This window comes from Schistocerca americana, chromosome 1 (genome assembly GCF_021461395.2).
Source record: "Schistocerca americana isolate TAMUIC-IGC-003095 chromosome 1, iqSchAmer2.1, whole genome shotgun sequence".
NCBI lineage: Eukaryota > Metazoa > Arthropoda > Insecta > Orthoptera > Acrididae > Schistocerca > Schistocerca americana.
Window position 1 is genome coordinate 348,292,612 of NC_060119.1, and position 15,406 is coordinate 348,308,017.

A 15,406-nucleotide genomic window follows, 5' to 3' on the forward strand; every position below is an offset into this window, starting at 1 on the left:
CAAAAGACAGGAGCTGATTAAATACAGCATCCAAGGTGACGCCTTGTGGTATTGTGGCACTAGTGGTAGGTAAACTATTGACCATGTTCTGGTTATCAGTATATAAATAGAAACAAAGCAACTCATGCTGACTGAATGCTGGATCTGGCTTGATTGGCATTTCCGTGTTGCTCTGTCAGCTGGTAATGGATCTGATAAAGATAACGGAAGAGGAAGAGAGCCCACCACTGCAAATGGTGTGCTGTCCTGTCTGGCATGAAAGTCGAAAGGTTACAGCTTGTGATCCATGATTAAGTAGAACTTAGACTCTTACAAGATGAAGTGAAATTTGTTGAGGGCAGACACGATTGCTAAAGCCTCTGTTTCAGTCTGAGAATATTGTTGCTGAGCAGGAGCTAAAGACATGGAAGCATAAGCAATGGGTTGTTCAGATGCATCCGTGTGTTTGTGCTCTAACACTGCGCCGAGATTTGCTGAGGGGCATCTGTAACCAACATGAGATGTTGACCTGGCTGGAAAGTAGCCAGGGAGCAGATTGAAGCTTAGATTTGTGCAAAGCAAATGGTTGGTCACAAGTTAGGGAGAAGAAAAAAAGGCACATTTTTACACAAACGCATATGAACTGACTGAGCAACAGTGCATGTGCTCTAGTAAAAACTAATGGTAGTATGCAACTTTACCCAGAAACACCTTCAGTTCCTTAATAGAGGTCGGCCTTGGTAAAGCCACAATTGTGTCAACACGGAGATGCAATGGCTTGACCCCTGTGCAAGAAACCTCAAAACCTTGGTACTCAATTAATGGCTGAAAATATTCATATTTCGCAAGATTGCAAATGAGACCCGCAGACTGCAAAACAGAAAACAAAGATCAGAGAGTGCTAAGTTGGTCTTCAGTGGAAGAAACTGAAACAATGGTATTGTCGAGGTAATTGATGCAGCCACATGCCGAAGCTGTCAGCTGTTCTACAAAATTCTGAAAAATTGAATGTGCGCTAATGACGCTAAAAGGCAAGCATTGATACTGGTATAGGCCAAAAGATGTGTTGGCAACAAGAAGGTGTGTAATGTCCTCATCCAAGGGAAGCTGGAGGTAACCGTCCAACAAATTAGTTTTGGAAAAGTAGTGCCCACATGACAATTTTGCAAGCAACTGGTCAGAGTGGGGCAAAGGATATGTAATTTATCATGGACCATACATTAATCATGACACTGAAGTCACCACAGAGACAAAGCTTACCCATTGACAAGTGGTATAGCCCATCCACTGGAAGAAGTAGGCCAAATGGTATTGAGCAACGTCAAAAATAGTCATTCAACCTTGACAGAGTTGCACAATCCAACAGACACCTGTCATGCTCTTGCCTGACACTAAATTTACCTTATCGGCAATGCAGAAACTGAAAGTGTTAAATGCATCTAACCTGAACAGGTCTGCAGTATGGAAATGATCCACAATAAGGAAGATGAGAAGCAAAAAACAGATCTGTAAGAGACAGGAGCGGAGAACTGATCTAGGATTGGAATCTGCTATTTATTGTCGCTAACCAACTTCGGTGAAGCCTGTGTGAGGGGAGGGGAGGGGAGGGGAGGTGAGGGGCGGCTAAGTCCACATGTGTTTGCACATTTACTAAAGGCACTGCAGTTCCTGTGTTCACTTGCATTTTTAGCAGTTAATTAAACACATGCAAGTCAATAAACAATGTATTCAGGGAAACAGTCATTGTAGAGATATAGTTTACAGTGTTTGTGTAAAATGTAATGAGACTTAGCTTGTGAATAAAAATTTATTGTAGATATCACCACAACCACATAATATTCTTCAATGTATGACCCTTGAGAGTCAACAACTTGCTGCATGTGAGATTTCCATGCTTCAAAAGCTGCCGCGAATGCTGAGTCTGGGATGGCCTTCAAAGCCCTCATCGTGGTAGTTTGGACCTCCTCTAGGGTCCCATAATGTTGTACTTTCAGTGAAGTTTTTAATTTGGGGAACAAAAAATGTCTGGCAGGGCCACATCAGGACTGTAGAGGGGCTATGGAATCATTGGAATCCCTTTCTTGGCCAGGTAGCTGGTCACCATGAAGCCGATGTGACTTGGCACATTGTCATGATGCAGCTTCCAATCATCAGTGATGGCTGGCTCACGTGATGGACCCTTGCTTTCAGTCTCTTGAGCACTTCACAATAAAAAGCACAGTTGACAGTATAGCCTTGGGACACAAACTCATGATGAACCGCACCTCTGACATCGAAAAACACAATCAGCATGGCTTTAACCTACGATTTGGTCATGCAAGCCTTCTTTGGATGTGGTGATGCTGCGGTGTGCCATTCGACACTCGTACGCTTTGTCTCCGGGTCATACTGCAACACCTAGGTTTTGTCTCCAGTGATAAAGTTATCTAAAAATTCTGGATCAGCTTCAGGGCTCTGGAGATTGTCTTGGCAGGCGTCCACACATGCTTGCTTTTGAATGTCTGACAAAATCTTCAGGTCCACCTTGGCACAGATCTTCCTCATCAACAATTCTTTAGTGATGATGTGCACTGTCATTTTATCAAGTCTGAGGTTGTCTGCCATCATTCTGACACTCATCTAACGATCAGCGCTCAATAAAACGTGAACATGGTTGATGTTTACGTCAGTTTTGCTGTTTGACGGGTGTTCAGAGTGGTCCTCATCCTCAACGCTGTCCCAGTCCTCTTTAAAGCTCTTCATCCACCTGGAAACTTGAGCTTTTGACAGGCAATAATTGCCGTTGGCTTGTCGACACATATCCAACGTTTCCATACCTGATTTTCCTAGTTTCACACAAAAATTGATGGCATAACGTTTCTTAATGGTGTGCTACGATCATCGACTTTGTGACGTGTTGACTCAGCGCACAATGCTGCCGAGATAGAGCCTGCAGGCGACCGGCATGCCACGCGTCTTCGGCCAGACACCCTACACCACCAATCCCTCCAGCCACCAGGCGAGTGCACGCTGCGAAGTACAGTTGCGTCAGCAAAAAATCAGTGTCATTACTTTCTATACAACCACTGTATGTCCATTGGTAATACTGTCTCTGCCATGTTTGAAGAGGAGTTACCCACACCGATGTAGTGTGGCCTTTCTTTTGACTCTTGTTTCAAACCACCCAATGCTCAGGGCATGCAGCACGTTCACATTGGTTCAAGCAGTATGTGCACGACACATGGGGGGAGCACACACTGCTCTTTTGATACGGCCTGTTGCTGCTGTGGCCATAACCAATGGTGCCTCATGCGATGCTCAGTTGAAGGTTCTACTGCTACAACAGCTTCCCTGTCACCCTGAACACTTGCAGTGTGCCAAACAGGGTTGACTGAGCAACTTCTGATACCTCTCCCCATGCAGCAATCTGATTACCTGTGACCCTGACACCTCATAGGACTGTGATATGTTGAGCACATCTGTAAGTATTGGATTCTCATATTAAAGTGCTTTTTCACAGACTTTCCTATCCAGGCCCTGACAAACAACAACATCAGGCACCATGTCATGAGCATAGTTTTCGTGATGGGTACTAGTAACAAATTTACAATGGTGGCTCAACCAATGTAATTCTGCAACCCAAACTTTGTAAGATTGCTGTCGGTGTTTCTAACAATGGTAAAATTCTACACATGCCACAATTACTGTACGTGAGTGGCGGAAACCAGGAAAGAAAGAAAGCCCCATATAAATTTGCATCACCCCTGCCAAAATCCTGGAAATGTTGGTGTAACTGCATCTTACATGAGTTAAAATTTTGAGCTGATTCACTATATGCCAGAAAGGGTGATGGTCATATGCTGGAAAGGTGATGGTTGCACTGACGATAGAGTAACCTGCCACAAACACACAGATAATACTTTATTGATGGCGGTTGTTCTGTGAAAACCTGCTGCAGGGCAATGAGATGTTGGATTATTTCTTCCATCACAATGTTTGTTGAGTGACTTAGCACTGACTCAAACATGCAGAGAAAATATAACCCTTACTCGTTGCCCAGTTTGTTATAGCAAGAACAAACATAATGTACGGAACATAGTACTTTATAAAGCAACAGGTAAGATACATGTTGTGCATTTCACTGAACACATTGACTGGACAGCTTTAATACAGCATGAAGAATAGGTGGAGCACTTCTTTGTGATCATTTAAGTAATAATCAAACAGTGGAAAATCCAGGATGGAATGTAACAATGTTATTAATAGGAAATTTGCTACTCACCAAATAGCACCGAGTCGCAGATAGGCACAACAAAACGACTGCCACAAATAAAGCTTTCAGCCATTAAGGCCCTCATCAACAATAAACGTAGACACACACACACACACACACACACACACACACACACACACACACACACACACACAACTGCAGTCTCAGGCAACTGAAGCCACACTGAGAGCAGCAGCACCAGTGTGTGATGGGAGTGGTGACTGGGTGTGGTTAAGGAGGAGGCTGTGGCAGGGAGGAGGAGGGATAGTATGGTGGGGATGGTAGACAGTGAAGTGCTGCAGGTTATACGGTTGGCAGGGGAGAAGTGGGGAGGGGAGGAAGTACGAAAAAGGAGAGAAGTAAAAAGACTCAGTGTGATGGTGGAATGACAGTTATGTAGTGCTGCAATGGGAACAGGGAAGGGGCTGGATGGGTAAGGACTGACTAACAAAGGTTGAGGCCAGGAGGCTTACAGGTATGTAGGATGTATTGCAGGAAAAGTTCCCAATGGCACAGCTCATAAAATTGGTGTTGGTGGGAATGATATATATGGAATAGGCCATGAAGCAGTCATTGAAATGAGGAGTGTCATGTTTGGCAGAGTGTTCAGCAACAGGGTGGTCCACCAGGTGTTTCTTGGCCACTGTTTGTTCGTGGCCATTCATGTGGCAGACAGCTTTTTGGTTAACATGCCCACATAGAATGCAGCACAGTAGTTGCAGCTTATCTTGTAGATCACATGACTGGTTTCACAGGTAGCTCTGCCTTTGATGGGATAGGTGATGTTGTGACTGGACTGCAGCAGGTGGTGATTTGGAGAATGAATGGGACAGGTCTTGCATGTAGGTTTAGTACAGGGGTATGAGCCATGAGCTAAGAGAATGGGAGCAGGGGTTGCATAAGGATGGACGAGTATATTTTGTACGTTTGGTGGACAGTGGAATACCACTGTTGGAGGGTTGGGAAGATAATGGACAGGACATTTGTCTCCCACCACCTCCCAAAGCTGAATTACATTCTCCACCAGGGTTTTGACTATCTTTTGTCGTGCCCTGAAATAGGAAATGTCCCGCCCACTGTCCTTCCCACGCCTCCCACAGTGGTATTCCGCCATCCATCGATCCTACACAATATACTCGTTCATCCTTGTACAACCCCTGCTCCCAATCCCTTACTTCATAGCTCATACCCCTATAATAGACCTAGATGAAAGACTTGTCCCATACATCCTCCCAACACCACATACTCCAGTCCAGTCATGAACATCACCTATCCTATCAAAGGCAAGACTACCTGTGAAACCAGTCATTTGATCTACAAGCTAAGCTGCAACCACTGTGCTGCATTCTATGTAGGAATGACAACCAGCAAGCTGTCTATCCGCATGAATGCCCACCAACAAACTGTGGCCAAGAAACACCTGGTAGACCACCCTGTCACTGAGCATGCTGCCAAACATGACATTCTTCATTTCAATGACTGCTTCACAGCCTGTGCCATATGGAACCTTCCCACCAACACCAGATTTTCTGAATTATGCAGGTGGGAACTTTCCTTGCAGTATGTTCTATTTTCCTGTAACCCTCCTGGCCTCAACCTTCGTTAGTCACTGTCCTCACCCATTCAGCCCCTTCCCTGTTCCCATTCCAGCACTACACAGCCGTTATTCCACATCACACTCAGTCTTTTTACTTCTCTCCTTTTCTGCTACTTCTCACCCTCCCCATCTCCCCACTGGCCTCTGTCTAACCTTAACCTGCAGCACTTCACTGTGTGCCACCCCCACCATACTAACCCCCCCCCTCCCCACCCCAGCCTCCTCCTTTCCCCCACCCAGTCGCCATTCCCATCATGCACTGGTACTTCTGCTCGAAGAGTGGTTTCAGTTGCCTGTGACTGCAGTGGTGTGGGTGAGTTGCTTTTGCGTGTGTGTGTGCATGTGTTTCTACGTCTATTGTTGACGAAGGCCTTAATGGCTGAAAGCTTTATTTGCGGCAGTCGCCGACCCAGCATCTCTGCTATATGGTGAGTAACAACTTCCCTTTTCATAATATTATTTAAATAATACTGTTACTTTGGGGGCTCACCAGAGTGCATCAGGGGGCCGTACCAGGTGGCATCTGTAGGCAGGCCTCTGAACTGTATGGATGCGCTCTCTATGAAATCATGTGTGTTGTGAGTGAAGATACATCAGGATGCAGCTCTTGTAGTCTGTTTATTTGGCACTGACAACAGATTCCTCCCCTATTTAACTAACCTGTGGGTGAAATATTGGCCTGTCTTATGATGGTAGTGAAATGGAAAGGGAAATATCCCTTCCAAGGACTCTGGAATGGAAAGATTGATAATTGGGGGAGATAAGTAGGCAGCCAGCGTCAACAGATCAGTGGAATTGTACTGGGCTATTTAGAATGTGGAGGTGAGTTTGAGAGCGCTTCCGTGGTAGGAAGTGTTGATTCAACCCTCAGAACCTAAATATTGCTGTACGACATTGTCAGGAATGTTATCTACTACACTGCAGCTGTTGATCCTTGCTTTAGTCCACTGCCACCGGAGACATCAGGTTGCATTGGCTACAGGATACCATTGTCTCCATGGGCATAGACAGGACCTGGATCTGGGCTCAGAGGGAGTGCAGAATCACAATTCTCCTCTCTACAACTTTGATCAAAATTATGATACGATTAAAATGTTCAGCAGATGGAAGATGAAGTATGAAGTGCACAATGCTGGAAAAGTGCTGTCTGGAAAATACTGTGGCTGTCAAATATGAACAGAATTTGTAACTGAGGAAAGCTTTGAATGAGCTGGCAGTTGCCTTAGTGATCTGATGCAATGTAATGTTAAAACCATCAATTGTGTTTTGCAAATTGTCATCAATTTGAATGCAGAACACCTCAAGCATGTCATATACTGGACCAGTCCCTAGGTAAAGATGATATATGATGTCAGGAATGCCATATCAACTTTTTTCAGATGGCATTTGATTTCATAATGTTGGTTAGTAAGGTATATTGAGTTATTCCAGGTAGCACTGAAAATGGTTTGAGCGCCAGTAAGCCACCGGAAGAAGGTAGTTTTACTTTCTGAGAGGAATGTTGCTAACCTTAAATTAATGTGAGATATCATCTAAGGGGTGCTGCAGATCAATCTTTGTGAAATATTGGCCTCTCAAAGGCCCAGTTATCATCTCTTTGGGCCGTGACACAGAATAGTATCAGTCTTTTATTGTACGTTGAAAGTACTCAGAGAGGTCATGGTTTACAAATAACCATCAGGGCTATGGATCACCAAAAACTGCATGAGCACTACTTGGTTTTCATGATGGATAGTTGTTGCTCTGAGATCATCACAAAGGACAATGGTATGAGATGGACTGATTAAAAAAAAAAGCTGAAGGAACCTAATGTACATAGTCCAAGAAAATTTTGTCCGGTGTAGGGTAGGAGATGACATTCAGTATTCTGCAAACATTTTTATGTTTCTGCCATGATGAATATGTCTTTTTATGGAATATCATATCTACCATAATTCAACAGGTATGTGCGCACTTCTTGCAGAGAAGGAGAGCCTATATGCCTATCAATTTTTCGCAAATATGTAAGATTAATGCACATGTATCAAACAGAACCGCCAAGAAGGTGTCTCATACAATACGTGTGAGTAGTATATTTTGCAGAAGGGCCAGTTCCAAGTTGTCAATAAGCATAAAGCTTTTTGCTTCATACCTACAAAGTGATGGCCATCTGGCAACCAGTGAAGCTGACCAGGGCAGACAACACGAAGTTGATCTCAATTTCGTCATTATATTATTACTGTGGAACAATGAGAGCAGTTATATCGCATGTTTGTGTGAAAGCAATCTGGACATGCGAGAAAAGGTAGACATCAGTGCGTGTAAGAGTTTGAGACCCAAATGCTAAATTTTAAGCAACTGACAACATGAAGTGTTGCAGAAGTGCAACGCTTTCCTCCCTGTGTAGGTAGGCACCAGCAAAACATTTTCACACTGAGGAGAAAGTTGGTGATTTAAATTTCATGAGAGTATCCTGCCACAACAAGAAATGCCTTTGTTTTAGTGACTGCCACCTCAGTTCATGTTTCATATCCATGACACTCTCTCCCCTACTTCACGATAATACAAAATCAGCTGCCCTTTTTTGAACTTTTTCAATGTCTTGTGTCAATCCTATCTGATGTGGATCGCACAGTGTACGGCAGTACTCCAGAAGAGGGAGGACAAGTGTAATGTAAGCAGTCTCTTTAGAAGACCTGTTACATTTTCTAAGTGTGCGGCAATAAATCACAGCTTTTGCTTTGCTTTCCCCATAACATTATTTAAGTGATTGTTCCAATTTAAGTTATTCATAATTGTGATACCTCGCTTTACAGCCTTTTGATTTGTGCAGTTTATCATGAAACTGAAATTTAGCGGATCTTTTTAGTGCTCGGGTAGAAGACTTCATACTTTTCAAGATTTACAGTTAACTGGCACTTTTTGTATCAAACAGATATCTTGCCTAAATCATTTTGCAGTTTGTTTTGGTCATCTGATGGCATTGTGTGATGGTAAATGACAGCTTCAGCTGCAAACAATCTAAGAGTACTGCTCACATTATTTCTAAATCATTATGAAAATCGTGTACAACAGGGGACTTATAATACTTCCTTAAGGAACACCAGATATTACTTCTATTTTACTCGACGACTATCCATCAGTTATTATGAACTGTGACCTTTGTGACAGGAAATCACAAATCCAGTCTCACAAGTGAGATGACACTCCACAGGCATGCACTTTAATTAGAAGTCACTTGTCAGGAACAGTGTCAAAAGCCTTCTGGAAATGTAAAAATATGGAATCAATTTGATGTCCCCTGTCAATAGCACTCCATTACTTAGATGTTGATGTTGAACAATGGCAGTTGCCTGCGCAATATTTTTTATGCCACAGTGGTATCTTTTATAATTTTATGACTTTAATTTTCTTTTTAAAGGACTTCTGAACTGCCTACCTTCTCATCCTGTCAGTAAGTCTCCCCTGACTCAGGATTCTGGGTGACTTTTTGGTAACACTTTCCCATTTTATAAACCTCGCCAGTCCTTTTCCTTCATTCCTCTTCCTTTCCCTTCAATTGTTCATCCAGAAGAAAGAGACACAGGCTCCGAAAGTTGTGTGTTTCCATATCTTTTGTATGACTTTTCTCCTGCTGTCTCTTGGTGAATAGAGAATAGGTTTTTTATTTGCGAATTTGTATTAGGTCTGAAGAGTAAGGAATTTCTGAATCTCAGTATGAACATCTTGGTAGAGATAAAGTTAACCACATTGTCATGGGCCATCCAGGAACAATTATAATCTGAATTTTCACAATGGAATTGGCAACAACAGCTGAAATCTTCAGGCTCCAACATTAAAACATCATAAGACTGGCTGCTTTACTTTCTACATTGTAAAATCTCTAAATGTGCAACCACTACTTGAGCCTTTTTTACAGAGTGATCATTATATATATATAAACAAAGATAATGAGACTTACCAAACAAAAGTGCTGGCAGGTCGATAGACACACAAACAAACACAAACTTACACACAAAATTCTAGCTTTCGCAACCAACGGTTGCTTCATCAGGAAAGAGGGAAGGAGAGGGAAAGACGAAAGGATGTGGGTTTTAAGGGAGAGGGTAAGGAGTCATTCCAATCCCGGGAGCGGAAAGACTTACTTTAGGGGGAAAAAAGGACAGGTATACACTCGCATACACTTACATATCCATCCGCACATACACAGACACAAGCAGACATTTGTAAAGGCAAAGAGTATGGGCAGAGATGTCAGTCGAGGTGGAAGCAAAGAGGCAAAGATGTTGTTGAAAGACAGGTGAGGTATGAGTGGCGGCAACTCCACTAATTTCAAGATGCCGCCACTCATACCTCACCTGTCTTTCAACAACATCTTTGCCTCTTTGCTTCCGCCTTGACTGACATCTCTGCCCATACTCTTTGCCTTACAAATGTCTGCTTGTGTCTGTGTATGTGCGGATGGATATGTGTGTGTATGCGAGTGTATACCTGTCCTTTTTTCCCCCTAAGGTAAGTCTTTCCGCTCCCGGGATTGGAATGACTCCTTACCCTCTCCCTTAAAACCCACACCCTTTCGTCTTTCCCTCTCCTTCCCTCTTTCCTGATGAAGCAACCGTTGGTTGTGAAAGCTAGAATTTTGTGTGTATGTTTGTGTTTGTGTGTCTATCGACCTGCCAGCGCTTTTGTTTGGTAAGTCTCATTATCTTTGTTAGAACTTGACAAACTACTGGAATATGCAAGAAGATTCAGGTGACATTGATAGCTATACTGTTCTTCAGTTACTCCTCTTTATTCTCACTGAAAGGCCAGAATATAGGTGACAGTGTTACGTTTGTTGGTAGCTATTACCCCTGGCCCTGCCAGGTTTCCTGTGCCAGTTGCTACTGATATTGTTGTTGTAACAGTGATAACAGCTGCTGATGGTATTCCTCTTGCTATTGATGTTGTTTACTGTTATCATTGTTCTTGTTGCTCCAAGAACTGGAGGTTTGCATGATTTACACAGAATGGAATGGTCCAGTGGAGTTCAATGTTCTGATACCATTTTATCAAAAGCACATGAACTGAAGTGAGCAGACCCTTCACCACTGCGGAGTCTTTGTAGACACCAACTTAGTTAATATCAAAGAAACACACCCTGAAGGTGCTACATAAAGTAAATCTGTGTCCATTGTAATCCTAATACTTTTTTGGTTAGGAGTGAAGCCATTTCCCACTACATTAATCTTTTCCATTGTTTTTGTTACATTGACACTGACTTTGGTAACCAATCATTCCCCTTGTTCTTGGTTTAAATGCAGCTGTACAATTACTTTTACTTAAGCTTTTCTTATAATGTTGGGCTCATATCAACATCTTACTGTAGCATTGAGATATTTCTTTTTATAATAGTTGGTTGAGTCATGTAAACTGTCTTTCAGATGTTGTATAATTTGTAGGTTATGTGCTGGAAGCAAGGGGCAGCAACAATTAGCACTTAACTATTCTTTTAGGCGTTAGGAATTTAAGGTGGAATGTTGTCATTAAAGTTTAAGGATTTACTGAGCATCTACTGCAGATATGGTTGAAAATATTTTAGTGATGTATTTGTAACATCAACAGTTTTTTTTTGCAATGTTCATACAGAACATTTTTCTTTGTTTTATGATAAGTTTATGCTTAACTTACAGACCATGTTTGCACTCATATAGATTTCTGCCTAACTGTAACAAAATAAAATATGATATTTCCCACATTTTTCTCAAGTTCATGGATGCTTTACATTCCTCCATTAAAGAAAGAACTACCTAAACAACTATTTTCAATCACTTCGTCTAATGACGAGCCAGGAATTTTTATCAAAATTTTTATAAAAATTTAAGCTTATGTGATAGATTCTTCAAACAGTCTCATACTTATTTAACACATATTTCAGCAAGAAGAAAATAAACTTCCTTTATGGAAAGTGGACGGAATTCATTCGCTGTACAGATATAAGCTCCTATGATGATTATATGAAAGAAAATGCTCACAAATTCAGGTACAGTATGCTGTATAATACTTTATCAGTAGAAAAACTTGAAAAATGTTGTTGCATCATTACTTAAATGCATATCAAAAAAATTACTGCTGCAACTTATTACTGTTGGTATTAAATCTGACCAGTAAGGTTATGAGTTTTAAAAAAATTCTAAAATGTCAAATAAAAATAGTTATGAGATGGAAGCAGCTCCACAGTTATGGGGATGATGATGATGAATCAGTTTTAAACTTTCGGAAAGAGGGATCCTATGTCACATAAGAAAAGAGGGAAGGATAGAGACAGAAAATGGTGTTAACATCTTATAGAACAAGACAAGGAAATAAAGTGAGACCTTTGAGCAAAGAAAAAACCACATTTTAAGATGCAATGGGAGTTAAAATAACTATAATTGACGGAGTTCATAAACACAAGAAGTAAACTCATTGCCAGTCCTCCACACTGTAAACCATGTGTTGAGGAGCACTGCCAGAGAGTAAAAAATATGGGAAGGGAAGATTTGAAAGAGTGATGTCAGTTGAGCTCTACATGGACAAAAATGGGGAAAAATGAAACAAAGAAATGAAAACTGAGCAGAAGGAATGGCAAAAGAAATGGATGGTAGGAGGAAGAATTGAAAGCACACTTGCTACCTCAGCTCATCCCTCCCCCTCCTAAATTTCTGATTCTAACTCTATTATTACTTTGTTAACTTTAGTAATATTCTGTATTGTGTGGCTCAGTGGGTGAGAGTCAGACTACAGATATAAATTTATGGTGTCGATGCCCAGCCAGTCTTACAATTTTTTTCCTTATTATTGCTTCTTTCATCTTTTGTGATGATTCCTTAATGTGAAAAATGTGAAATTTTACTTTGGTTTGGAGTCCACATTAAACTTGCAATCTTACCCCTCCCTCTCATCATTTGTTTATTCTCTCTCTTCAAAATAAACTATTTTAATAAGCTTCGAAAGGAGTAAGATTTACAATAAACTTTTTACTTATCTTCTTTTCTCATAGTTGGCTTCAATTTTTCATGTCTAGGGGTTGATTCATGAGGCTGAAATTTTTGACTTTATAGGTTTTCATGGTTCCAATTGACATAATAACTACTGAAAAATTGCCTGTTTTTATCTTGATTTTTATTTTTTCACATTTTTCTATCTCACACTGTCTTTACAATTTCCACTTCATTATCAAAAATTACATTGTTATTGCCAAACATAAAAAAACATCCTATCACATCACAGGCATGCCCACTACTAATCCAGTACTAACAATATTCCAAAGAGTTTACAGATTTTCTTGACAAATGAATATTCACCAATTTATATTAGTATGATATAAATGAGCCCAGAAATAAATTTAATAATTAGCATCAGGTAGTGCAATTAATAATAGGAATTTTTAAGTATGTCAGGTATTTCGTAATTTCAAATATTTCTAAAAGAAAAGTAACATTAACATACATACAGAGTTTGTACATATTGACTGTAACAAAGAAAATAAAGTGATTTATTTTTATACATTTTAGCCTGAAACATAATGCATTGTATACAAAATCATATGAAATTCTTTTAGTTAAACAACTGAGATAATATGTTCAAAAGGTAGAAAGTATTTTTGGTCTCAATAACTTCTGTTGAAGAAAGGTAATGTTAGACAAGGGTGTCCTTTTACAAACTACAGGTCCCATTATAACTGCCAGGGAAAGTCAGTCCAGAGTTTGGAGGTATGAAGGGACACATCAGCTCCAAAAAGATTATATTTAGTAAAGCATTGCTGTGTCAAGCCAAGCTTTGGCTTCAGAACAGCTTTGCTTAAAAGTGTACAAGTGTTAGTTTTCAGTTTCTTCCCCTTTAATACAGAACAAGTAGTATTTTTGCACAGAATGTTTTTCTAAAGATCCGTTTAGAAAAGGAAATGAATAGTGATTATGTGAAGTATCAACTGCCAGAAATAGAACAAATGAGATCGTACTGAAGTGCTCAAAAATATTTTTACACCACCTGCATATCTGTATGTGTGTATGGGCTCAGTTTGAAAGGGTATAGGGAATGAAAGAATAAGCTACAAGAAACGTAAGTAAAAATAAATAATAGAAAAATACTTAACTGTGAAATATACACAAAACTGTATTGACAATAAAAGCAGTATATTTGAAAGTAAACTTCTTCCTTTATATATGAAATCAAAATTTTGTGACTGGATAACATTCAGTACTGTGGTGCTCCATCCTATGCATTGTAACATACTTGTGTCATCCTTGGCACATAGCCCACAAGATGGTAGAGGTGTTGTTGTTGTGTCTGTTCTGCTCTTCAGTGGTGGCCCTATTGAGGCCATCCAGAGAGTGAGAAGAGTTGATACAAATTTCAGCTGGTTTTGAGCACACACAGTTGGCAAGTATGGCTGCCAGTTCCTTTCGAAGCAGCCTCCCCAGAATTGCACGATTGTCGAATTACTGTCAGTAACAATGAGAGGCATCTGACATCTGTACATGACACCAATGCCAAAGCATGACTGACACACCTCCCTGCTGAACGTGTGGGACTGTTTGGTGAGATGTGCATTGGTACCTAGCTGCCTCAACACTTTCTGTGACAGGCATCAGGTGCCAGTGAAGAGAACTCAATACCACTGTACCACTGATATATATTCCACTCCAAATATGCCTACGGGGCGGGAGTTGCACTGTTGTTTGTAATGAATCTGATGGGCTAAATTGATTGTGTCAAGATGGTTCTTTACTTTCTAGGTTGACACAGCTTCCAGTTGCCTCCAAAAGGCAGCACACATTTCTATAATTTTTTTTTGTGACACCTACAATCCATTAATTGTAGATAATGTTCATTAGCTGATTTAGGCCACAGGCAACCATTGGGAAGCAGCTCAGTGCTTTGTCTCTCACAGTAGCGTTGAAAGTCAGTATAACATTGCTGGGTGCAAACCAATTTTCTAGGCAAATTTACATGCTGACAACCCTTCCTGTTGTAAAGTAATAATGTACATCCTGAAATGACACAATTGAACATTGCACAAGAGCCACATTTACAATTGGGGACACAATGGGTCCTACTGAACTGTACTGAGAATACAAGTTTATATCCACTTATACCTCCATTACGAATATGACTGTACTTAGTGATTTCCTGAAGTCAAAAGGGTTATGTGAAAGATGCTTCCTATCAAAAATCACAAACTACAAAAGTTGAAAGGCTGGCATAAAACTTTTTTGAGCATTTCTTAGAGTAATAATGGAATGCTTGGTTGTGATACAAGAAAAATACCTAAATGTAATGGTGTAAGAAACAATAAAGAAGGAAGCGGCAACATACACATACCTAACTGTGAATAATAGCTCCAGTCAGGTATACTGAAGCACTTTTAATGTTGTAAATGGAAAGATAGCACTTGCACCATCAACAATGCGTATCCTTTGTTGAGTCTCCCTTGTAGCAATTATAAAGGTATTTGAAAAGATGGAGAGGGAGAATGGTTCTGTGCTGGAGGTGGGTGGAGGTGTAGACAATGAAGGCAGTAAAAAGTTCTCAGAGTTTGTTATTTTTACCCAAATAGATATAGTGCAGTGTGCTGC

The 15,406-nt window shown here is 40.7% G+C and overlaps 1 protein-coding gene across 1 annotated transcript in view; it reads left to right on the forward strand.

The window, feature by feature from the left end:
- Nucleotides 1-15,406, forward strand: part of LOC124599517 (oxysterol-binding protein-related protein 2) — a 218,254-nt gene that overhangs the window by 157,686 nt on the left and 45,162 nt on the right. The window contains exon 8 of the mRNA XM_047136084.1: nt 11,725-11,829. Within this exon, the coding sequence (XP_046992040.1) occupies nt 11,725-11,829 (105 nt within the window). The remainder of the gene's footprint in view (nt 1-11,724; nt 11,830-15,406) is intronic.